Source organism: Rhinolophus sinicus, chromosome 17 (genome assembly GCF_057876585.1).
Source record: "Rhinolophus sinicus isolate RSI-liver-muscle chromosome 17, RSI-T2T, whole genome shotgun sequence".
NCBI classification, from domain to species: domain Eukaryota; kingdom Metazoa; phylum Chordata; class Mammalia; order Chiroptera; family Rhinolophidae; genus Rhinolophus; species Rhinolophus sinicus.
Genome location: NC_142517.1, coordinates 5,885,217 through 5,910,373, shown reverse-complemented (window position 1 = coordinate 5,910,373; position 25,157 = coordinate 5,885,217). Strand labels below are relative to the sequence as shown.

The window sequence follows — 25,157 nt, the reverse complement described above, 5'->3', positions numbered from 1 at the left end:
TTAGAAAGGGATATGGGGCCTTAATCTCTAAAACGGATCATATAAAGTTCAGCCTTTACTCCTCTTTTCTTCACTATCCTAGAAAAAAAAAAAAAGGAGTAGAAAAGGACTATCAAAAAATGAGTTTAATTTCTCAAATTTTATTTTTCTGTTAAAAGAATATGTGTGTGTGCATGGGAGAAAGCCAAAAAGAAAAAAAAAGAAAAAAATCCAAAAGAATAAACTCTTAACAGACTCTTGATGGTGTAATATCAATTACTGTAATTTCCTATTCTAAATTTTTATTTTCTAAACGCCTACAATAATTCTTTTTGAAATGGAGAAAAAGAACAACTTTTTTTTTTATGATTGTTGTTGTTGCTTAAACAACGTGTTATTACAATGGATAAACTGGACCTGTATTCACTTCAGGCTAAAGAAAACAAACAAAATAACCACAATCCTCAGGCAGACAGTGGTTATTTTCAGGGAAGATGCCAACAGGGGTGTCACTCCATCTGGCACCAAAGATTAGTCTGTCCGCTGTACAGTCCTGTGCCACGATCACACAACCATGATGCCAGGGGCACTGGGACCAACACAGACTCAAGAGCTCAGAGTTGTCATTTTGTAAAGCAGCAGAAGTGGCAGCGGGTACTGTCTGGAAGCATGTTGGGAGATTTGGGAAATGCCTCACAGAGTTTCACCCAAAGCGAACAAAGCTGCACAATAAGGTCCAGAGGGGATAAATGCAGAGGAAGAAAGCAGTCTTCATTCAAACAGGAGGGTCCTGAGATTTTACAGGGTCTTCCAACAAGATGAATGAAAGCATACAAACAAATGATTCTCCCAAAGCAAACATCTCTTTGGGTAATTTCATGTCAGCTGAATATATGTGCTGTGTAGACAAAATCATTAGAGTACGAGTATATCCACAGATTAGCACCTTCATACAACATGACTACATCAAATGGTGTCTGGCCACTTCTCAGGGTCACATACAGTCTCTGCCTCCCCACCTGCCAATCATCAGCACCTGTGGAATGCGTGCTGGAGGACGAATCTCTATTGGACAGTCCACTTGTCCATTATAACACAAAACTCTCAGGCGCTTTCTGATCACCAAAGACAATTAATGGCTGCTCAGTTTTCTGATTATTTCAGGAGATCTGGGTGGAGCTGTAGGTTTCCATGTTTAGAGTAGGGAGCCATCACTCTTTGGCGTTTGGCCAGTGCTTGAGTTGTGTGGCTTTCAGGTGCTATTTATTTTATTTAGTTTATTGTTCAGTGTTACTGTTTATTGACTTGATATATTTTTTCCCCTACAAAGGGGCCAGTCGGTAAGGACATATCCTGTGGATGGATAATTGATGATCCCGTATTGTTCGGTGTTTGTGTGTTGTGGTTTTACTTGCTTTGGTTCAAAGGATCGGAACAATGCATTCATTTGAATTTAATAAGTGGTGTAAAATCAGCACAGGGAACAATCTGTGCACTGAGATTTTCATACCCAAATCCAGTGATCTCTGCTTGACTAAAGAAAGCAAAAACTAAAATGCCCTTTACCCTAAATAACCATAGAAAAAAAACTTCCATTGAATCTGAAAGTGGCCTATTTCCCAACAAATAAAGACAAAAGCAGACTCATGCATCCTTCTCTATGATTCAAAGGAGACCAAGAAGCCTACAGGGCACATGTCTTACTCACAGACATGTCTAATCTAGTTACACGCATCGCCATAAAAACCAGCTGGCAGACAAGACCAAGGATAAGAACAAGGGCCTGAAGCTGTAACTTTAGAAACATCGTATTTTTACCTACTTCAAGACAGAGAATTCTGCCAGAAAATCTGTAGCAACAGGCTATTCCCTTTGGAGAGGAGATAATGAATAACCAACCCGCTTTCGAAAAGGAAGCCCATTGGGAGCCCTTCCTGCATTGGTGCGTCTCTGGTTGGGCTGGCTATCTGTGTAGGAAGTGAACGCAGGAAGTATCTGTCTACAAACCCTTTATCCTCAAGGTAATTGCTACAGCAGCATTTTACTGTTTACCAAAGCAGTAAACATGTGATCTAAAAAAAGATGTTTTTCCATCTCCAAAGAACAAGGCTTAAAAATATATATGTGCCCTTATTGCATAACCAGCTTCTTATCCAAACTGTTTGCTATCTGATTGTGCTTCCAAGAGTGAGTCATTGGGATGAGCTTTTTGATTAGGACAAGAGTTACTCTCTAGGATGCCCAGAAACAAAGGGTGGCTTTCTTTGCTGGGATGTTATCCTGGCAAAATAAATTGTATTTCTCTTCTCCTGTGCGTAACACAGGCTTAATAGGGTCCACAGTCTCTGGCTGAGAGGTAAAGTCAACAAGACAATCCATGGTAACTCCAACTGGTGGAACGAATAATTCAGACGTCAGATAGCTCATAACGCCACTTGTATTTGACCTTGAACCACATATGCTTCTAATTCTAGGCGTTCGCACAGATGAAGTTAAAACATAGAATGCAAAAGCAGAGGCGAAGTTACTGCTTTGGAGGACTGGTACCTCCCACAGGCAGGGCCTCCAGATTCATCTCTGTATTTCTTTATTCCAGATTAAAGGCTTGCCAGCCTGGCTGTCCCAGATCTCCTGGGAGGAGAGGCAAGTGATCAAGTGTCTGGGAGAGGCAGCGTGGGGTGGATGAAAGCAGGTCCAGGAGGAACCCCTGAGCATTGGAGACGCCCTCCTCATCCTGACTGTGGTCCTCTATGTTTTAAAAGCCTCCTGTTGGGTGTTGGCTATTGCAAAGCGAGACAAAGGGGAGGGAAGGAGTGTAAGCGTGAGAAGGAGAGCGAGCCAAGGGCAAGCACTTGAAGGTCTTCTCCAGGACCAGCTGGGCAGAGCCTGAGGCACACGCCACGCCAGGGGTTTCCTAACACTGTTTTAATCCATCTCCAATGCAGAGTAAGTGCTGTGAAGAACAGCACTCACTGTTCTGTAAGAGTGTTTATTTCATAATAAGCAGAAAAGAACATGTTAGTCAGAGGAAAACTGGCTACTTGAAAAAAAAAATTTCAATTCACAAACCGTTGTAGAAATTGAGAGAAAGAAAAATAAAGCTTTTACAGATCTCCTGATTTTAGTCCTAGAAGGAAAATTTACTTGACTCAAATGAATAATAAAATTAGCTAGCATGTACTAAAGGACTTCCCATGTGCTCAGTAGGGATCCAACCCCTTCAATCTCACCCTAACCTGTGAAGCAGAAACTGTTGTCACAGATGGAAATACCCAGATATTAGGAGCTAAGGGACTTGTCAAGGACGAAATGCCAGCCAGGAAGACCATTTCCCTTTTTCCTAAGAAGGAACTAAGGCCAGGATAGGTGAGTTCACCTGCTGAGGTCCCACAGAACCAAACTGAAGCTTCAGCCACCATCTCCCAGGCCTGCCTCTTTCCACTTTCCCACACCCGCCTTTGCATCTACACCTCCCTTTCCTCGCAAGAAAGATAAGGCCACTCCTTTCCCCACAGAGGTTATTTTAAGGATGCTGTGAAGAAACAGAGTAGCAAGTGCCTCCTAGGGAATAAGATAAATGCGGGCTGTGCTTGCTCTGTGTAACCTTCATGTTTTTGATGCTCTTGGCAGGTCAGGTAACACATACATACAACACCGATCCAAAGAGGACTTTGCAATATAAAACCACACACATTTCTTTTTTTTTTTTTTTTTTTTTAACTTGGAGCAACGTCTTGGGAAATCTACCTCCAATTGAGACACAAACTAATTGTGTTAACAAATTCTGAAGTGTTGTTTCAACAGTTTCCTCTTCCTCAAAGGTGGGCATCACATGCCTACGGTTAACTTTAAAAAATAAAACTCAGTAAGACCCAATGGGACCCAAAGGGAATGGGGTGATCAACTCGCCACTGGCTAATGATCTGAACTCATCGCCTTGGGGGAATATGAATGGGATGAGGGGAGGGGTGGGGATATTCTCTCTTCAGTGCTGACTCTGGGTCAATAATTGTTAAATGAAAAAAAAATCAATTTGCTATACTGTAATTTTACAATGGGAAGAGAGATGGTAAATCGTCAAGGTAGAATGATTTAAAAGCGACTGTTAAATTCAGGAGCGCAGCTTCTCTGCAGGACACATTATCAATGTTCTTTATTATAATCTCCAGAATTTGACCTGTGTTGTCTTGAGCAAAAGCATTTGAAGGAGCAGCCCTGATGTTAATGTTATGATTGGACTATGACACGGCTTTAAACATAAATAATTCTGCTTGGCCTCGGTGTTTCTTTTCTAAATGTCTCAGCACTTATCTGTGTACAACAGCAGATTACCGTTCTTCCCGGAGTTTAATTCCAAGAACACCCCTGCTAAGAGACTTGGTAAGACCTGATGGAAAACTGTGAGCTGCATTTTCATTACTGACGCCAAGATGAGAGCAAGGAAGTTGATACGTGGGATGAGGAAATTTAAATCAGCAACTGACCTGGAATCTAGAACCTCTGCCCCTTGGATATTGCCAAATATGGGAATAATTCTGGCACGGAGTAAAGACAGAATCTGGTGCTAGAGTTTTAGCTCTTGGATTTTTTAGCACTTTATCTTGATGAGCCAAAAGTATAATCATTGTTGCTTCGCCACTTATAATAACTGTCGTTATTCAATTATTTAACGCATCACTACATCATTTAAGACATCTTTTTTTCTGCACAGTACTTCGATACTTGGGGCTAGGGCAAACAGCAGGAAAGAAAGATCGTGGGATGATACATCAAGAGGCAACACAGACATTCGTGAGACTTGAGCAACTTTCTTAGCCTCTCCGACCCTCTACCATTATCTGTACAAAAAGCAACAGTGCCCAGGGTGCGGTGAGCATCACACGAGGTAACGAGAGCGCCTAGCACAGAGCCTGGCATGCAGCAAGCAGTTCTGAGGATGATGGTAATTTGGATTATGAATTCAAGATACAACAGCTACCTTTTAAAAACGATTTTCTATGCTTTTTTAAACAACAGTGTAATTCCACTTAATTAATTTTTACTTAGCTAGGAGAAATACCTCTAAAGAAATATGACTCCTCTTTGAAATCTACAATAATGATTATATTACTCAGGGATTTTCATTTTCTCTTTGGGATTTCAAAGGATCTTAATTAAAATTTATTTTTTCAACTAATTTTTATTGAACTGCTGCAATTTGCCAGTCCCTGTGGAAGACACAAAAGAGATGGACAGACTATCAGTAAAACAGGTTCTATGACTTACATTGGTATATATAAAGTATTCATAGAGTATTCACAAACACAAGCACAGCCGGGAAAATATGCTGACAAGCGAGAAAACCAAGCGCAAGAGAGCGGACAGAATGAGGAATGATCTTAAACTTTACAAAACATGCCTCGGTCATGTTCAATAGGGAAAATGTGTGGGAAATAAGTTTGATCAAACAAGAAATGAAAGTATGAATAAGAAAAAGTTTCAGAGGTCACTGTGGCCACTAGCTGAAATAGGTTCACAGTCAAAAAAGGTAATGAAGTACTATAATTAAGGAAATACAAGTAAAAATGAGATTTCATTTTTGCCTGTTAGAATGGCAAAGATTCAAAGCGTAAAATATTCAGAGTTGTTATGCGTGCAGAGAAACTAGCCTCAACTATGGCTGGAAGAGACGGGAACTGTACAACCCTTCTAGAGAGTCAATGGGCTATTTTTTTTTCTTTTAATTGGCAAACCTTTAAATTTGGTGGAGACTGTAAAAATACTTATACCCATTGGTCTAATAACCCCTTTCCTAAGCACCAATACTAATAAAGTGAATTAAAAAAAAATTAGACAGAGGGTGCATTGCAATATAGTTATAGTGAAAAACTGAAAGCAATAGTATTTCCTATATTGGTTATATAAATTATAATAGTTATTTTAGATGGAATGTAATTAAGCATAAAAATTGTGCTTTTAAAAACATGTTTAGTGACGCGGGAAATGTCTGTAAAACCGGCTTAACTGAGAAAGGCAAGCTAGATGGATAGACGAACAGGCAGAAACGTGCAGGAGGACACACAAAATGCTAGTCATTTCCTCGGGCTGATTGGGAGGAGGCAATTTGTATTGACTTTGTAATGGGTTCTTTCTTTGTTTTTGTTTTTTTAATTTTCTCTACAATGAGAATGTTTTATTACTATAATTTGTTCAGAACAAGACGCATTTTTCAAAATGAATGAGAATGTGGAACAGTGGAAGTGCTCCAGCTTCCCTGCTTTGCCCTAAGCAGGAACAAGATGCATTGCAGGCCTCTGCCCTCCTTCAGCTACAAGCCGACAGCCTCCACCCTGAGAGGCTCCAGTCCTGAGAGCAGGACTAAATCGACCCTCTGACCAGTGCGCCTGAAGGACCCCGGGACACTCTGCCTGCCCACATGTTTGCTACCTGGCTTGCCACATACACCCTTACCCAAGGACCCCCTCCAGCCTTTCTCCTCCTGACCTCCCCTGGCTTATGGCCTCCCAGACCCAGTATGCCTGCCTGTCCTGGTATGGGAGACCATAGTTGTGACATGTAGAAGTGACCCTGCTTTTCTTCCTGTCTCTTCGAAACCATTACAACAAAACCTGCGTGGCTCTGGGCTTCACAACTGAATCAGGATAATGGAAAACAGAGAGAGAATTCAGAGCAGAGCCAAAAAGAGTGCAACTTATTCGGAACGGACTGTCTGATGGCATCTGCCATTGACTGAGCACCTACGAGAGGTTTACCAACCAGAACACACACCAGCACCAGGCAGGATAACCCCTTTTACAGGTGAGGGAACTGAGGTCACATGAGTTACGTCCCTTGCCAGAGTCGCATGACTTGTAAGGATTCAAATGCAGGTGTGTCTGTAGCCATGTAACATAAGAAAAGAATCTCAGGGGCAGAGAACAGCTGTCATCCATCCTGTCGGGACAGAGAGCAGGATGGGTCCTCCAGGGCAGTTGAGCTGTTCCCTAGGCTTAAGGAAAAGATCCCGCCCCAGCAGAATATGCTACCAACCCTGGAAGGGCCTGGAGGCTGTCGCTGCCTCACATTCTCCTCCAAGTTCTCACACTTCAGAGAAACTCTAGTCCTGGCTTTCCCACGGCCTCCAGCATTGTGATTCCCCTTCTGCGTCAGCCGTTAAATCAATATACCTGCCAAGTTATTAGGGTGCCCGGGTGGAATTTGCTGGTGTGGGTCTCTACTCCCATAGATGGAACTTTATTCTTTAGTTCTAAACACAGAAGCAAGATTTTCCTGAAAGCATAGGTAATGACTGTTTCATTTATTTATTTTATTTTTATGTGTGCTTTTTCAAGACGTTAACAAGTGTATATGTGTGGGTTTGTTTTTTTAATAAAGGTCTGTTTTGCAAAATAATAACAATAACAATAACAACAATAAGAATGAAGTAATCACTTTAAGAAAAATAAAGGTAATTAAGAAATGGTTCAGTCTCCAGGAGACAGAGCCTCTAAGAGCTTTGCAATCCTACATAAGTGTATTTAATGGGAAAGAATACCACAAATTCAGTCGTTCCGTTCGTCAGGGTGCCCGGTGTGCTCTCTCTCTCTTTCTTTCTCTCTCTCTCTCTCTCTCTCTCTCTCTCTCTCTCTCTCTCTCTCTCTCTCTCTCTCTCTCAGAGAAGCTACTGCATATGCAGAGAGCAAACTATGTTCCAGAGATGCCCACGAATGCAAGCAGTAGGTCATTTTAAGATAACGGCCAGTAATTCCTCTTTTAGGCAAGGATAGAAGCCAGGGCCTGCTCTGGGGGTTTGCAGAGCAGGACAGCAGCATTCTACATGTTACATTCCTTCCATTGTCACCGAATCCTTCCCACCCAAACTAACAAGGAATGAAACAATTCTTATGGGTTGGTGAAAAATCATATACCTAAAGCTATTAAACTCATCCGTCACATCCATCAAAATCCTATGAGGAGATGAACTTTCTTCATATAACTCTTAGTTTTTCAATAAGTGTCTTTGTTCACACCTGAGAGTGAATATTCAGTGAGCGCCTGCTAGGTACAAGGCATGAAATATGAAACGAGCTATATGTTTTTAAACTAACACAGCATGTTTCAGTTATCATCAAACCCTCCAACCTCTGTTAAATCAAAGACAGCAACGTTTTTAAACAACTACTAGAAACAGTAATAGCTGTTCCCTCCTCAAGCCTTCTTAGTAACTTTCCATATCCTGTCGGATTCTTAGATGCTGTGTGTGGCTTGCTTTCTCCGCCTCCTTCAGCATCAGGTCTCTGGGACAAAGGACAATTGCCACATTCCCATTTTAAAGACCCCAAGTCTTTAAACCCTAGAATCGGGGGCATAACCCAGGGTTCCAGGACTCACCACGCAGTCCAAGGGCAGAACTGGATTTCACTATAATTAGTTCCTTGTCATTCTAGGTATCACACTGTGTGCATGTAAAAGCATTATTCTGAAAAGGGAATGTAGGCTCCATTAGACTTTCCAAGTAGCCGGTGCATTAACAAAAGGACCAGGGAAGTCTTGAGGGCTTAAATTAAAAATCCTAAAGGAAGCACAATCAAGTTCCAAGGCTAACAACAGGCTCCATGAAATCTATAGGCAAACACAGGCTGTTTTGTGGAGAAGGCTGGGAAGGGGCATTAAGCACCCCTGAGGGTTGTCAGATGGCACAAAGCCGGTGGGAGCCCCAAAACTGATCCGTGAATTGCAAACGGGAACACTACCCTGATGCTTCCATGTTGTGTTCTATGAGAACTCGTAATCTGATCTTAAAATCCACGGACACTTAGAGAAAAATGGACTCTCTCGCAAGCCTAAAATTCCTTTACTTCTTCCAATGGAAACACTTTGTTCCAAATTACCAAGGGAAAATAATGGTGAGAATCACAAAAACGAGATAAAAACATTTAGCTTTTCATGTAACTTACATGGTCTTACACTAAATTAAAAAAAAAAAGACCACTTACCAAATCTGGTGCATCTGATACTTAATTGACTAATCGGTTTATTTACTGAAAGAACAAAACAGTGTGCGTTTGAGACTGGAAATTGCCTGTAGGAGAGACTGTTTCCTAATTCCACCGACAGCCAGAATGTTCCCTTTGCTCCTTTGAGCTTTGCACTCACATAATTAAAACCGTTGACGACAGACTCAGGCCTCCTTTTTCTATAAACACGTAGGTAAAATCATCCATGACTTGACCCAGGAAGGCTAACAGAAACATGTCTTAAAGGAAGTTACCTATAACGAGGGGCTATTTTGTTTCAACAGAGGATTAAAAAGAATTCACTTGAAGCCATTTTACGAGTTCACTTGAGATATATACAACATGCAGATAATGCAGCATAATAAAATGTTAAAGCAAGCAGTGTCCTAGACAAGTGTAGACTATTTCCCAGCATTTATTCTGAAAGTCACAAAACATTCAAGCTTCAAGAATATCTTCCCATCTTCAGAAATATATCACACACTTGTGTGTTTTGCAAAACGTACCCCCCATTCTGAAGAATGGTCTGTTATTTTAATGTCCTTCAATACAATGTTTTTTTGAAACACACACACATACACACACACACACACACACACACACACACGATTACACTCAAGCTAGTCCAGATTTACAAAGAATATTTGATTTAACTGCTAAGAAATATGCACATAATTAAGAGTGAAAATAAGAATACAAGGGGTAGCATTTTGGGTTATAAAATCAAATAATTTCTAAGAGTGGAGTACATTAAACCCCCAATTTTAAAATTATTTTCTATGATAGTTATATTTCAACACACTTTAATCACTGACGTCAAAGAAAGAAAAATCTCTATAAGGTGAACGTCTTTGATACATGATTTTTTAATATATATTATTGCACATACCTTGAAAAGCAAAACATAGCTTGAGAAATAAAAACTGAACAGAACTTCTGAAACAGTTTACATGGTAGGTGTTAATCAAATCCTCTAACATGAACATTTCAAATTACAGAAGTACCAAACGAAGGAGGATTTTTGAAAACACCCTGGCCCAATTCTGGGCAAACTTCCATTTTCATGAGCTTTCCAAGTAACTAAAACCCTTGATGAAAACACAACCAAACGCTTCTCACCTACATGCAGCCAAACGAAATGCACGCAACTAACTCCTCAAACTACCTTTTTCCTCCTTTCAGGATCTGTTTTTGCTGTGGATTTTTCTCATTTCTGCAAATGTCACCAAGGCATGGTAGCCTCGCGGATATTTTAACAGACCACGACTTCATACACTATGCTGCTGACTTGCACTAACCATGACATTGGTTTCGCTTCTAGGAGTGAGGCGACATTTCGGTTTCCACCTGTATGGATTTACCTCCACCTTCATCTCTACAGACTATCTACTAGACACATTTGCAAGCAAAACACGGCAGACCTCGCACCCCAGAACACAGAGAACCGACAGGCCATTCCTCTCTAATTCCCACAAACCAAACATCACTGAGAAGAAAGTTTACTCCACAGCGCGCAGAGAAGTAGGTATTTTATTAAAGACAAATACATAACCGAGCGAACCAAATTACCACCACTTGAATTATGAGAACGCTCCGTTCTCAGCATGAAGGATCCAAAAATCAAGTCAATATCGGCACGTCCCATGACCAACGGCCACTCGCCAGGTACCTCTTCACTCCCACTGGGACTGGCTGGCATCCGCGATGCTAAGGAGTCATTCCAGAGCATCCAGAAGTTCAACACTGACAAGCCCATCTTTGTCTGTGCCCCTGCCCTCCAACCTCTCCGAGTCGGCTGCCGGTTCTAGCCACCGCGAGGGATAAAGAATATGAAAATTCAGATGCGCTCCAAAAAGCCTTTGCAAAAGTCATCCACGGCACTCAACAGTGAATTTAGAAAACCCGAATTTTTTCTGAGTTTGAAGTTTTTAAGCCTTGCGGATGGTTGGAGTAGGAAAAAGGAAATTTACTAGGCAGTGCAGAGGAAATCTTGTTGTCCTCTATTGTGGCAGTGGGGGTGTTGCCCAATCCTAACTTATCTGCCTTGATAAAGGAAACCAAAGAAAAGAGTAACAAGCACAAGATTTTGTCAAACAAAAAGGAACCCTTTCCTTACCTTAATAGTGCTGGCCATAATGCAATCAAGTTTATTGATCGTTAATAAATGTTAATAATAATTATTGCTTCTCTCTGACCAGAAAGTAGTTTTGATGAGGTTGTTTAGAGCGGATGAGATTGTGCTAAGTCTGGGAAATGAAGTCAGCCAATGGCAGGAAGAGGTTTCTATTGGTCCTGGCCGCCCAGCCCGAAGAAACAGGATATTTGGGAGTGGAGAGATAAGAGACCCTGAAAACAATGTTGTTTTTCTTGATGATATGCAGCCAGGAGATCTTTTTTTTTTATTTAAAAAAAAAAAGGCATCCATTGCCTGGGACAGGCCTGCCGCAGCAGGTGTGACCCAGTGTGCCGCTGTGTGACACGCTGCACCGAGGCAGGATGCAGATGTGGCGGGACTCCGCATGGCTTCGCGTGGGCTGCCAGCACCTCGGGACCCAGGCGTGGAGGGCGCCCTGCAGCCGGGTGCCAGGCCTTCTTGGCCCCCATGTCCCTGGATCTGCCACACGACGGGGACACAGCACCGGAGCCTGCTCCCTGCTCCTTTCCCCTACAAGGAAGCTCTGCACGTGGGACTTGGTTCAGGGGACGAGATGGCGAAGCTTAATAGGAGCCATTCGCTTGCTGATTTTTAACAACCTGCTTTTAGTCAACATCTGAAGTGAGTGTCCCAGATGGTTTCTTTTTGTTCCTTCCAAACACGTTATTTTTCTTTGTTCCACAATCAACCCGTAGCAAACACAAAAACTCTAGAATTAAAGTAACTGAGAAAAATAAAGAGGAAAATAGCCCTGTCCAACCCTTGTTTGCAAGTATTTATTTAAAACCCAAATAACTAAAACTACTACAAATACTTTATAATGTCAGTGAGCTGGTCCCACTCTGCCAAACGTCAGTGTTGCAAGACACCCACACAGAACTCTTGGCTACACAGAGATGCCATGCGAAGACCTAAGTAAGTGGTTTAGAAGCCAGGCTGTAAGTTCAGGGCCACACGTGTGTTTTCCACTTGAAGGAAGTACAGCTCATATAGGCCTGAACATTCCTTAGAGGATTTCAGGCCTTTAATTACTCACTTGCAGGAAATTACTTGTTCTCTGGAAGAAACAACATTTTGCTTTGAATCGAGCTACATGAAAGTTGGACCAGTAAAGAGGTGTGGTCTCCACAGGGGACCCACCAAACACAATGGGCCCTCTCCTGAGTCACCCAGTGACTCTTGGTTTCAGAGTAGATGCACAGTGAATTGATTTCACTCAGATCTCAGGCCTGCAGATGTTAGAATTCCATCAACTGGCCCAAGTTACTATGTCTTTTATTATCCCTTGACTATGCCCTTGTGTTTCAGAGAGAAGAAGGGGGAGAGAGGAGAAAGATGAGGAGGAAGGGGAGGAAGGAGAAGAAGAAAAGGAAGAAGGAGAAAGAAAAATTGAAAGACAGAAAGACACAAAGAAAGAAAAACAAAAGGAAGAAAATATAAGAAATCTTGTTCTGTGTAAAAATTAGAACCTGACAATTTTTTAGCATCCACCTTTTGAAGGATGTTGATTTCCGTTCTTTTCATCTCCAAACAATGAATGAGATGGTGGCGGGCTGATTAAAATTTTGTTTCCCCTAAAATTTCAAAGGACTGAGTTGTTTTATCTGGGCAGCTTCCACTCGGAGAAGCTGAGAAAAACGCTCTCTCACCTCCTCCAAAATGCCTTGCTTTTGGCTCTCCTCAGAAGCATGAATATTAACTACTAACTGTAGTATCCTAATAAGCAGAGCTCTACTATGGATTTCCCCAAAAAGCAGCCTTAAATAGGATGACTCCTTGGCTGACAAAGTCGCTATGGAAGAAAATTCTGCGTGGTCCTCCCTCATCACTGATTCCTGGTTTCCAAGCCCTGGGCCTGTGCAGGCCGGGAGGCATCAGCTCACGGAGAAGGAATTCTTCTTTGACGGTCTGCCCTCAACTCCTTGGTTCCTGCCTAATGCAAGTCAAACAGTGAACAGGGAAAATGGTTAACTCTCCACTGGGAAATAATTTCAAACTTACAGAAAAGTTACAAGACAATACGAAGAACTCCTAATATCCATCACCCAGCTACTCCAAAAGTTGGTAATTTACATCATTTGCCTTGCTTTAGCTCTCACTCTTAATTATTTCAAATGCTTGTGTATTCAGAGGGTGACAAAAACAATGTATACACATTTCAAGAAAGGAATAAAAACTGTATTAAAATTGTAATACTTAATATGTGTATACCAATAATAAAAGATGGGTACGTGTCATGTGTATACATTTTTTGGCACCCCCAGTACATATGTATTTTTGAGTCTTTAATAAGAATAAATAAAAAAAACAGATGCTATGATTTGACCTATTTCCTGAAGAGTCTATCCATAAGTTTTACTGAGTGTAATTTTGAAAATACATATCAATATAAAAAGTGATCTAATAAAAAAGCTGATTTTGAGATAATGAATTATCCCATTGCAAAATTTTAGAAAAGCAAATCTTCCTCACTTCTAATGACACAATGTTTGACTCATATCATCTCTAAAGAGAACAACTCCTGATGTCTACAGCGATGTATCATCCACGCCCAGTATTCTCTGGTATTTAATGCAAGATTCTTTAAAAAGAAACAAAGAAACAAACAAACAAACAAAAGTCTGACTGGCTATTGACAGCAGAAGACATATCTATTCGTTAGAATACAGAAGTGAGAAACCATTTCCCAAACACTATTCTCGAAGGAAATCACCTGAAGGTATAGACACCACTGTATCATCCCCTCACTGCTCCCCAAGGCCTCTGCTATTAAATGGCCCCAGCACCAGATCACTCAGCAGCGAAAGGACTGGCTGCTCTTCCAACTAGATGCCACCCCTCCTTTTGGGAAGTCACCCATCAGGTCACCAGGCAGATCCACTTTGGGGGCAGTCACAGGTGGCCTCCACCTGGGGGCCATCCTGCTGTGAATCTGTCAAGACAGGCTCCTTTTCCACCCTCTTTGGGACACAGTAAACAGCTTGCTCGACCTGCATGGTCCTCCCAGCATCTGTGTAAATAAACTATACATTTCCATTTTATACCTGCACTTTATGGACCCATTACCCATGAATTTGCCAAAGCCTTTTGCAAGCCTGTTCATAGCTGACTCCAGATAAAAAGAAGGAAATAATGTATAACAGACCATACATTAAGTCTAAAAGGAGCACTGACTGCCATTGATGTGTCCTGGAGCCACGCCTCACCATTTTCTCAAGAGTCAAACAAATCCGCATCCTTGTCCTCTTACTAACTTCTCCATGTGGGAATCGACGGAGGAAGGTCAAGAGTTGAAAACACTTCGGAGGAGGGCGACAGAGTTCTAGAAATTATGCAGGAGCATAGCAAAGAGATAACGGGACATAATCTTAATTGGGACACAACAGAAGGTTCACTCGTGACTGATGGATCCCTGTATTAAACATTCATACAATAAAATGCTTATCACCATTAAAAATATTGCAGGAAAATGATGTAATAAATACCTAATGATATGGAAATCTATTATGGTATGAGGCCTGGTACGTTAAAACTCAGGTTTTTATGAAGGACAACTATATCACAGACCCATTTGTTAAAAATACAAAGGCAAAATAGAATATTATAGGTTATATATTATAATAGAAATGGTAGAGAATCTTTCTTTCCTTTTTTGTCCCCCCCTTCCCCTCTGGTGTAGCTATATTTTCAAAACATTTACAATAAAAATAAATTTCATTTTAATGTAAAAGTTATATAAGCACCACGTAATGTTCTGTTTGGTAAGTATCTCTATAGCATGCAGCACACGATACCTATTGCCAAACTCTGTATGCGCATGCACCAAAATATGCATCCTTTCTAAATGTCTACAGCAAGAATAGACTCGCTCTTTTGGGTTCATTTTAGTTAGGAAACCCAGGAGACACTCGTGTTTTGTGACGGTCACCTATCCAGCATTAACCCATCCAGTCAACACTGATGAAGTGCTTTTTCACGCCAGGCATCCTGGGCGGTACTAGGAAACAAGGGTGACAGGGCTCTGTCCAGTCACTGGGTGTCAGGAAATCTGTCATTCAGCTCAAAGTCCATACTCACAAAACTGCAGAGCCTGGGACCGACCCATGAAACGCTGACTATTTAAGGGCAAAACAATAGGGCAAAAGTGCTGTATATTGTCCCTACAATGACAGATGAATCTTAAAATATATACTGTTTGGATTATTCCTGAGCGTCCCAAGGATTTTTGCCAGGGCTGTGCCTGAGACTGAAGATAAGGATCAAGCATTTGACCTGTCCCCACAATGGAAAACTCCATCACTCAGTGGAACTTTTCCGTCTCTGTCAGCTGGAGGATTGGCCTGAGGACATGTGCCGTGTAAGGCAGTCTCGTCCCCAGGGTCACGCATTTTACGCTGGTTAAGAACTGTTTTTCTATTCAAAGCAAACTTCATGGGTAGTTTCACGCCCCTGGGTAACACCGTGTATGGGTGTGGTGCAGCCTCCAGCAACACATTAAGAAACAATCCAATTACAATTTAAATAACTATTGTTTCAACACTTTCTCTAGGTGGTTAATGTATTCTTCAGCATCTTGGTGGATTTGAACTAATCTAAACCAAGGAAATTATCACATACTAAATCCTCAACTTCTCAACACCAAGTTGCAATTTCCTTAATTTTGAAGCACGCGTCAGTTCAGTTCTATAGGCGCAAATGGAGCAATGATTTCAATGAACACAATTTCATAAGCATCACATATATTCTCAAATTTCATAAGTGCTGCGCATATTCTCAAATTTTGCCAACATTGCTCTTACCCAACACCCGAGGCCCCTAAAAATGCAGGAGTATTGAAACCAGGATCAGGAATCCTAAATAGGTCAATTTGTTACTCGCGGCTTTAAAAACAAAACAAAACAAAAACAACCCTAAGAACAGAGTAATTATCTTGAGACAATGACTTAAGTTTAAAAGAACTTGTATATTTCCTGTTTCGATTATCATGTTTATACATACCATTGTGAACCATTAAATGCATTTCAAGGTCTTTATCCATATAACTGGGCATACAGGAGCAGAGATGCCATAGGCATCAGATTGCCACCTGTCACCACCAGGCTTAGTCTAGCACCCATGCCCCAGAACACAAAGGCATGTGGCCACCCTGTCTACAGCTTGTCCTGCGCCTCTGTCCCCTACTCAGATCTGGAGTTCTGTGGCCCAGTCACTGCCCTCAACCATCACCCCTGGCCACTCACAGAAGTTACGTGGCGCTGCTGAAATTAGATTTTAATCACTAGTTCAATTTTTGCATGTGTTTGTTTGAGTGTGTTAATCTCATTTATAAGATACTGGACATCAGCTTTATTTTTGTCTTGATCTGTAATTATATTAAGTTGGTGCAAAAGTAATTGCAGTGTTTAACCTTTTTAACCACAATGACCTTTGCACCTAATATTACAAGTGTGTGTGTGTACACACTGCTGCTTCCAGGAAGATCGGGAAGTGAGGTACAGTGTCCCCCAATTAGTGGAAATTCTCAGAGAAGCTGCATTACGGAGTTGCTGCTCCCCTGCTTTATAAAGGCTGCTTTTAGTCTTAGACTGAGGTGGCCTTTCATTTGTTCCCGTATTTGCTAACGTGTTCATATCACAAAAGGAATCATAACCGAGGTCAAGGACGAAATGTGTGCCGCAAATGCATCTACATTTGCAGGAGTGTCATCCGGCAGTCACACGCTAACTGGGTCCTATTCCCACCCTGGAAGTCAGACATGGGACAGTGCGGGAGTCTGTCTCACTGCGGCAGCTGTTTCACTGTCCCCTCTCTGCCCTGTCCCTCTCTATATTGTCTCCTCTCCTGCAAAGTGAGGTACAGGGTATTTCCCTCCTGGAGGTATAAAGTGCAGCTCAAATCAAGGCAGACTAGTTCTTTTCCAGTTATGAAAATTTGTTAATTCTGTCTAAATTTACTGAATGGAATTGAAACTATGATGTAGATTAATTCATAGTTTTCATCGGATCCCAATACAGACCTCAATAGAGCACACTTTGGGAAGAGCTGCGGTAATTGGGACAAGTGGAAATGTTCTTTCTGTATTGCCAATGACAGGCAGAAGACATGGGCAGCTTGCCTGGTGCATACTGTTTTATCTTTTATTTACAGCTACCGAAATAATTCTGCCTCAAGGATTTTAGGAGGCAACCACCTATTGGCCAAAGAAGTACACTGCTTTGTTTATTTGCCAACTAGAAACCAGAAGTCAACCTGGCGGGGAATTTCCCTTTAAACTGCTTGAATTGCTGTCACTAGAGGGTGCTAAATGTCCCTCTAAAAGGCCCTTAGAGGGACTACGAGTATGCCTAATTCGTGACTTTCCATTCCTTGAACTGATATTATTATCCTACACTATTGTCTCGCTTTCATCTGTTAAAATTAAAGTCCAACATTCAAAATGTAGAAGTTGTTTTTGAAAATATTTAACTGTTAATTATTACAGAGCATAAGGACATACACAAGTATACGGAACAACGGCAAATTTCACAGCTCTGCACGTAAGACGGAAGGTATCATTTTTCTGGGTGAGATTCGGCCACAGCAATTCTACTATTGCTCTCCTCCACTATGAGTAATTTCAAAACCTGACAAATATTCCACTTCACAATAATTCTAGATGGTTTGAAACGTGCCCGGTCCAAGTTCCATCAAACTAGCAGTAAATTTTGCCTGCATTTGATTTCCCTGTAGACAATACTGGTTTCAGAGCTAGCACCCTGGCTGAATTCCGGTATTAGATCCTTTCCAGAGATGAGAATGTAGGAAGCACATGGATTATACTATAATATGTGAGAGATACTCTGCAGTACTTTCCTTTATTTAAAAAAAATGTGTAGTATTTTGGGATATGCATATTATAGTCATCACTTATAAAAATGATTTACAATAGTAACACATGTGAAATAAGCTTTAAAACTATATATGAGGGCTTTCTTGAAAATAATCTTATGCAATTACACTGACTTTTAGGTCATCAAAATGTTAGACACTTAAAGAGAAATGCAGCACCTTGGAGACACTTGGCAAAAGTTAACATATTTTGCAACTTTTCTCTTTTTGTCCTCACTTGTACTCAAACATATCTGTAGTATGTCCTTTTTTCCGCCTTGCACTCTGGTTCATATACCAAGGACGAGTGGGGTCAATGGGTGACAGTTGTTTGTGTTCCTGGCTGCCTGGAGGCGGAGCTGTGTGGGTGAGGCTCCGCCCAATATCTGAAGAGGCTCCAGGACCGCAGTTGGTGATGTGTTTTCCTCACGGTCTGCCAGGAGAGCAGAGGTTCCTTTTCAGTGCGCTCTACAGAAAGATAATTAAGGCACTATTCCATCTGTTAGTCTGCGATTTTTAAACGGAAACAAACTTTACTTCTGCACATAAATGGCACAGAATAGAGGGGACAAGGCGCTGAAAACTGTAACAGCAGTGGGCTCCACCCAGCCTCACCGGGACGCAGCTCCAGAAAAAAGCCGATGGTACGAGAGAAGGAGATTCCAGGCTCGGTGCACCCAGTACCCACTGTATTAACTGCTAAGGATCAGCAAGCCTGGGTGGAAACTGAGGCCTGTGAACTAACTGAGGCAGAGCTAACTTCTATGTCAGCAAGCGAAGGACACGAACACACTGGCAGGGAAAGCTCGGTGACAGGTGACACCTTAGAGGGTGAATGGGGCATGGCATCCTGATCACAGAGGCTTTGGCTCAGGGCGGCGAGGCCTCAGCCTGACTTCATCCTCACCTGCTCCACTTAATTCCTCTGTACCAATTTTCCACTTGTAAACTCTGCAGGTTCATTCACAGACCAAGAACAGCTCATCCCCTGGAGCCCCCAGGGCTCTGTCATGGGGCCGGTAACTCTGCAAGGCTTTGCTGAGTGGGTGAATGAATGAATGAAGCAAGCAAGCATGACTACAGGGCCCTGGAGCCCTGGGGAAAGGCTGTGCCAGTGGCCAGTGCAGGAGAGGCCCGCCAGGGCCAGAAGTTTCACTTGAACTTGACACCCCCCCAGGATGGCTGAGGTACGTCCTACAGCGAGAGGCCATGTAACAGGCACAGCAACTGTTCCTACAGACACCTGAAGAGGTGTGGCCAGCGCCCGCGGTGGCCAAAACACCATCTCTTTCCTCAGTTCTGCACAGAACATGCCAGGCATCACTCCATTCATCTGGTTTTCAACTGCTTGCCAACCAATTCCTAAGATTTTCCTCAAATTCAAGATGAAAGCTGGTTCTTAAGTTGTAAGCCACCCAGGCCTCCCCCATCACATACACAAAAGAGATGATGATGATGATGAAGATACATGATGATGAAGATGACAGATTGATAGATAGATAGATAGATAGATAGATAGATAGATAGATAGATAGATAGTAGATAGATGCAGGGAGAGAGACAGGCTGGCCGTCTGCCCCACCACCATGCCCCTCCCCCCCATCAGTAAGCCAATTCCTGTCCCAAGTGTCCAGGCCACAAGCATGGATAACTTCAGGGGTGATTTTTTTGAGCAATTTTCTCAGATCAAGGCACTGGGGAGTGAGGAAGGCCAATGGTCTTTAAGAGACTTTCCAACTCTATATGTCATGGGATTTCCATCTCAATAATTGACCTAACAATACCAGACAGTGAGTGGATACTCAATTTTAACAAAATACTGAATGAATGAACAAGTGAATGAATGAATGAATATATACCGGTATGCCCTCTATTTGGCCTGCATTGTGATGAGTTTACAGCAGACTTATCTGAATTTCAAAATAAAATAATAGCTTGCACTTGTATACTATTTAGCCCTTGCGATTTTCCAAAGTAACGTTGATTAGAATTATTTCCAGCTAAACTATTATAGCAACTGGGTTAGTTTCACATGTACTTTAATTAAAAACCCTCAGAATGGCAGATTCACTGCATTTCTAGACTCTTGAAATATCACCCATGGCGATTGTATTTCTCAAGATGGCCCAGTAAGATTTCCCATCACACATGCCTGCCCCTCTTACAAAGTGACATTGACATTGCTTCCATCAAAAGGTGGGGTCCATGTCCCCAGTCCTTGAAGGTGGATGGGTCTGTGACTACAGAATAAGTTCATCTATGTGACTTCCAAGGCTACCTGTAAAGATGATTCAGCATCCACCTGTTGTCTTGGGAACAGCACTCTTCCACCTCACCCACCATACTGCAAGGAAGCCCAAGCCACATGGAGAGGCCATCTGCAGGTAAACCAGTCATCAGTCCATCCAACAGGCAGCACCAAACCCCAGAGGTGGAAGTGAAGAAACCTTCAAGATGACTCCAGCTCCAGCCGCCACTCAACTGCACCGTCCTAGAGACCCTGAGCAAAAATTGCCAGCTGCAGCCCAATCAACCACGAGGACCAAGTAACAAAACGATCCTTGTGACTTTAAGCCACTGAGTTTGGGAGTGATTTGCTATGCAGTGAGAAGTGATTGGAACAGCATCAGAAGTTTCCTTATTCAAAAAGAGACTTTTTCAATATTGTTAGAGTAGAAAGCAGTCTCCCTATGTGATTCTCCACCCATTCACGGGAGTATCACTGGCGACGGCTGTATGCTCAGCCTCGGGTAAGGCACTGATGACACAGGAAAGAAGAGAAGCAATCCTCAGCCAAACAAAAACCCTCACATTAGTTGGAGAGAGAAAAAAAAAAAAAAAGAAAAGCCAAAATCACAACCGCTTTTTGACTCAAGAGAAATGACAAAAGTCGTGAACATCAACAGCTCTTCCCCCTCCTCCTGCTCTCTTCCTCTCTGGTCACTAAACAGACATGTGCCTCAGAGTCACGTGACCTCATCAGAGTAGAACCCCACCCCCACCCCTCGCGGCTCTGCTCCTGACTTTCTTCCTCAGTCCATGCCCAATGCCAGCAGCCCCCCAGGTGTCATATTGCTGGTGTCCATTCCCATTTTCTCGAAACATCTCTGCCCCCACCAACCCCAAGAGATGTGGGAAACTTTCATTTCCCCCTCTGTGACTTCCACAGAAATGGGGGCGGTGGATGAGAAGCAGAGGGAAAGGCTTTATTACCTCGAGTTACTAAAAAGAAAGCCCTAGTGTTTAAAGGTGTTGTTATTATTTTCCCTGAAACACTAGCTCCGGGAAATCAGGGACTCTGTCTGGTCCCAAGGCATCCAGGTCGCCATGGGGGCTTCCATCGGTCAATTTTGACTCTAATGAGAGCCATGTGCAAGACTGCAGTGGTGGGCCTGGCCAGCCACTGGACAAGAGCCTTCTCATGGGCTCAGGTACACACAGTGGGTCTCTGTTCCGAGAACCACCGTCCTGTGTGCCCCTCCCCTCAGAAGAGCATGAGCTAAACGGCCGTCCTGAGTGGAATTCTCCCCAAACATCTGTGAGGCTTCTTTAAAGAGGCAAAGTCATCTTGGTTTGAAACTCACATACTGAATTCCTGGAGATGAAGCACTGCTGTTCTGATCCCAGATAGCTGGAGCGCCCAAACCTCGCCTCCCAGACCGGGTTGGGATCTGCGATATTTGATTCCCTATTACTTAAAGCTGTTTCAAGCTTTTCATCAGGAATGGAAACCATTAATGTATCTCACACGCCACTCTCTGTTTCATGGAATTCTTGCACCGGGGAGCTCTTTTTATTTTATTATTTTCTTTAACAGCCAGAAAACTGGGAAGTTCACAAAGAAATTTTTCAACTGCCTTAAGTGACCCTTAAGCTAACAGGTTTTGCCTAATCTGTAAATTGGAGTTGAAAGTATTTCAGTGCCTTCGGAGGACGGAGCGCTTTGTCTTTAACAGAGCAGGGAGACCGCTAACAATGGGGCTACACATACCTTGTTAGTCACCGCAAACCAAAAACAGATGTGAGGTATCAGCGGCTGCCTTGTACTGACCCAGGGAAGCTGTGGCTAGTCCAGATCAGTCTTAATAACTCAAAACTGCCACCCTTTAACGATCTAATTTTTTTCTCACTTACAAATGCAAAAGAGAATTGACAGAATGCACTAAAATCCATTTCCCTCTGAACATATACAGATTTCTCCTATAAGACACAGGAATGAAAGCTTTCTCCACTAAACGGTGCTGCTAGCATCTAGATTTCAGATTAGGTGATCACTGTCTTTAACAAAACAAGATCTGGAAGGAGAGAAACTAGACTGAAAATGAGATATTCGTGTTGTTACCTTTTCCCAAGATGCTTGCAAATATAAGAAAATGTAGAGGTTTAGGGTGAAGACTCTAGCAACCCAAAATATTTCCCTAAGATGGAAACCATTTTAATTTCCAGTCATTTTCCTGAATTTAACGAGCATAAGAGGAGAAAAATCAATAGACACACGAACGATTCATCACCTCCCAAATGAAGAAATCAATCATTCTGCACTAAATTTGAGCATTCTATCAACATTATGCTTATTTACTAGATCCAAGAGGAACTATTTTAATATAAAATCAAATAAAATCAAAAATCAAATATAAAATTGTTTCAGACATTAAACGTTGTTTTTCACCTTACAGCAGTCACGAGGTGGAATGACTAATAATACAAGGCTAGACACTGATTGATTGTTAATGGTTATAAATATAGCAATTACACTGTCATGCTACATAGGACCTGAAATTAGACCGATGCAAGTGTATAGGTAAGAGGAAGGAGAAGAACAGTCATATTACCATATTTCATCTTTGTAAGACTATGGATGTTAAGATGTAAAGTACACCACGATTTAATGTATCACTAGGAAAGAAAACATAATTCTGCCAAACAAAATTAGCCACAATACATTCTTATCCATCAACTGTAAGACACATCGAATTTTTTAAAACAAATACGTGCCTTAGAAGAGATGCAATGCGGTATACTTACGAAAGAACAAGTCATGAAAGCACTAAAATGTTATTTGGAATAGACTGCAGGGTTTCTCAACCTTGGCACCACTGACATGTTGGGCTGGGTAATTCTTTGTTGTGGGAGGCTGTCTTGTGCACTGTAGGATTTTTTGCTAGCATCCCTGGCTTCTACCCACTAGACGCCAGTAGCACCTCCCTTACCCCCCAGTTATGACAATCAAAACTGTCTTCAGACATTGCCAAATGTCCCTGAGGGCAGAAGCAAAATCACCCCAGCTGAGAAACACTAGAACAGAGCAATTCAATTTGGTCAGCTTCACAATATAATTTAGTCTACGAATAAATGACAGACTGTCAGCCAACTGGAAACTGTGTTGTTGGATGAGACGTATTGACCTAAACAACATTACACAAACAAACAGCTGGCGCCCGCCCAGGAGTGCATGTTGGCCACCCCAACCAACAGGAGGGGAAAGGAAAGAACTTGGAGAAGTGCTCAGCATCGCGAGGAAAGTGCAAATCAAAACCACAATGAGCTTGGTTATACTCCCCAAACTGTCTTTAGTATCCCTGTGGCAATACTGCGGCTATCAATTTGTGCTTTCTAACCCCCTCACCTTTTCCCCCTGCCAAAAAAATAAATAAATAAAATGAATTTATTAATATGGTAAAGAAAAAAAGAACAATACAATGAGCTATCGCCTCATACCTGTTAGGAAGGCTATTTTCAAAAAAAGAAATAACAACTGCTGGCAAAGATATGGAGAAAAGGGAACCCTCGTGCACTGTTGGTGGGGATATAAACTGGTGCAGCCGCTATAGAAAACAATTAAAAACAGAACTACCATATGATCCCACAATTCCACTTCTGGATATTTATTCCAAGGAAACAAACTCACTGTCTTGAAAAGACATCTGTACTCCCACAACCACTGCAGCATTATTCACAATCGCCAAGACTTGGAAACAACTTAAGTACCCACTGACAGATGAATAGATACGGAAAATGTGGTACATACATACAGTGGAATATTATTTAGCCATAAAAAGAAGGAAATCCTGGCATTTGTGACAACATGGTTGGACCTTGAGGGCAGTATAAGTGAAGTAAGTCAGACAGAAAAAGGTAAACACTGTAAGACCTCACTAATGTGTAGAATAAAAAATAAAACTTGAATTCATAGATACAGAGAACAGATTGGTGATTATCAGAGGCAGGAGGAGAGGGGTGGATAAAATGGGTGAAGATGATCAAAGGATATAAACTTTCAGCTATAAGATAAATAAGTCTGGGGATGTAATGTACAGCATGGTCACTATAGTTAATATAATAATACTATATTGCATATTTGAAAGTTGCTAAGAGAGCAAATCCTAAAAATCTTCATCACAAGAAATAAAATGTGTAACTATGTGTGGTGATGGATTTTAACTAAATTCACTATAATGATCGTTTCATAATATATATATATATATATATATCAAATCATTATGTGGTACACCTAAAGCTAACACAACATCATATGTCAATTATAACTCAATAAACAATAAACGAATAAAAGAAGTTGGATGAGGGCAAGTCACTATCATACGATTTCACAATTTATAAACTACACAATAAATATTAAAACAAATAAAGAAAATAAAAAAGGTAGCCAAAACACCATATTTTGGGCCTACCCATATCACAATAATGAAAAAAGTTTAATTTTTGCAGCATTGGCAAGAATGTAGAGGAAAGAGCACTCTCACTCATGTCTATTGGGAATGTAGATTAATACCTTATCAGAAGACAATTTATCCTATTTCTATTCTAGAAATAATCTTTAACTATTAGGTTGATGTATAAGTAATTGCAGTTTAAAGGTTAAAAATAACTGCAGAAACCACAAATACTTTTGCACTAACCTAATATTAGATATTGAGTAAATCATCTAAATCCTTCTTAAATGGAAACTCCAGATAAATGAAGAAGGAAAATTCCAGGCCCAGATTGATTTATCATCAAATTCTAACACATTTAAAGAAGAATTAATGCCAGTGTGTGCGAATTAATGCCAGGAACACTTGATATCAAAATGATACTAATACATATAAGAAATGAAAATTACAGGCTGATTTCACACATAAATGCAGATGCAAAAGCCGAGA

The 25,157-nt window shown here is 41.5% G+C and overlaps 1 protein-coding gene across 11 annotated transcripts in view; it reads right to left on the bottom strand.

Annotated features, from left to right (window-relative positions):
* Positions 1–25,157, bottom strand: part of ERG (ETS transcription factor ERG) — a 253,703-nt gene that overhangs the window by 97,938 nt on the left and 130,608 nt on the right. For 2 of the 11 annotated variants that reach the window (XM_074325312.2, XM_074325338.2), the window contains exon 1: positions 11,092–11,245. The exons of 3 other annotated variants lie outside the window; for them this stretch is intronic. In XM_074325312.2, the coding sequence (XP_074181413.1) occupies positions 11,092–11,109 (18 nt within the window). In that variant the 5' untranslated portion in view covers positions 11,110–11,245. Of the gene's footprint in view, positions 1–8,954; positions 8,977–10,644; positions 10,926–11,091; positions 11,278–25,157 lie in introns of those variants that run through there. 6 more of the 11 variants (XM_019730326.3, XM_019730327.3, XM_019730325.3 and 3 more) reach the window with 5 other exon arrangements.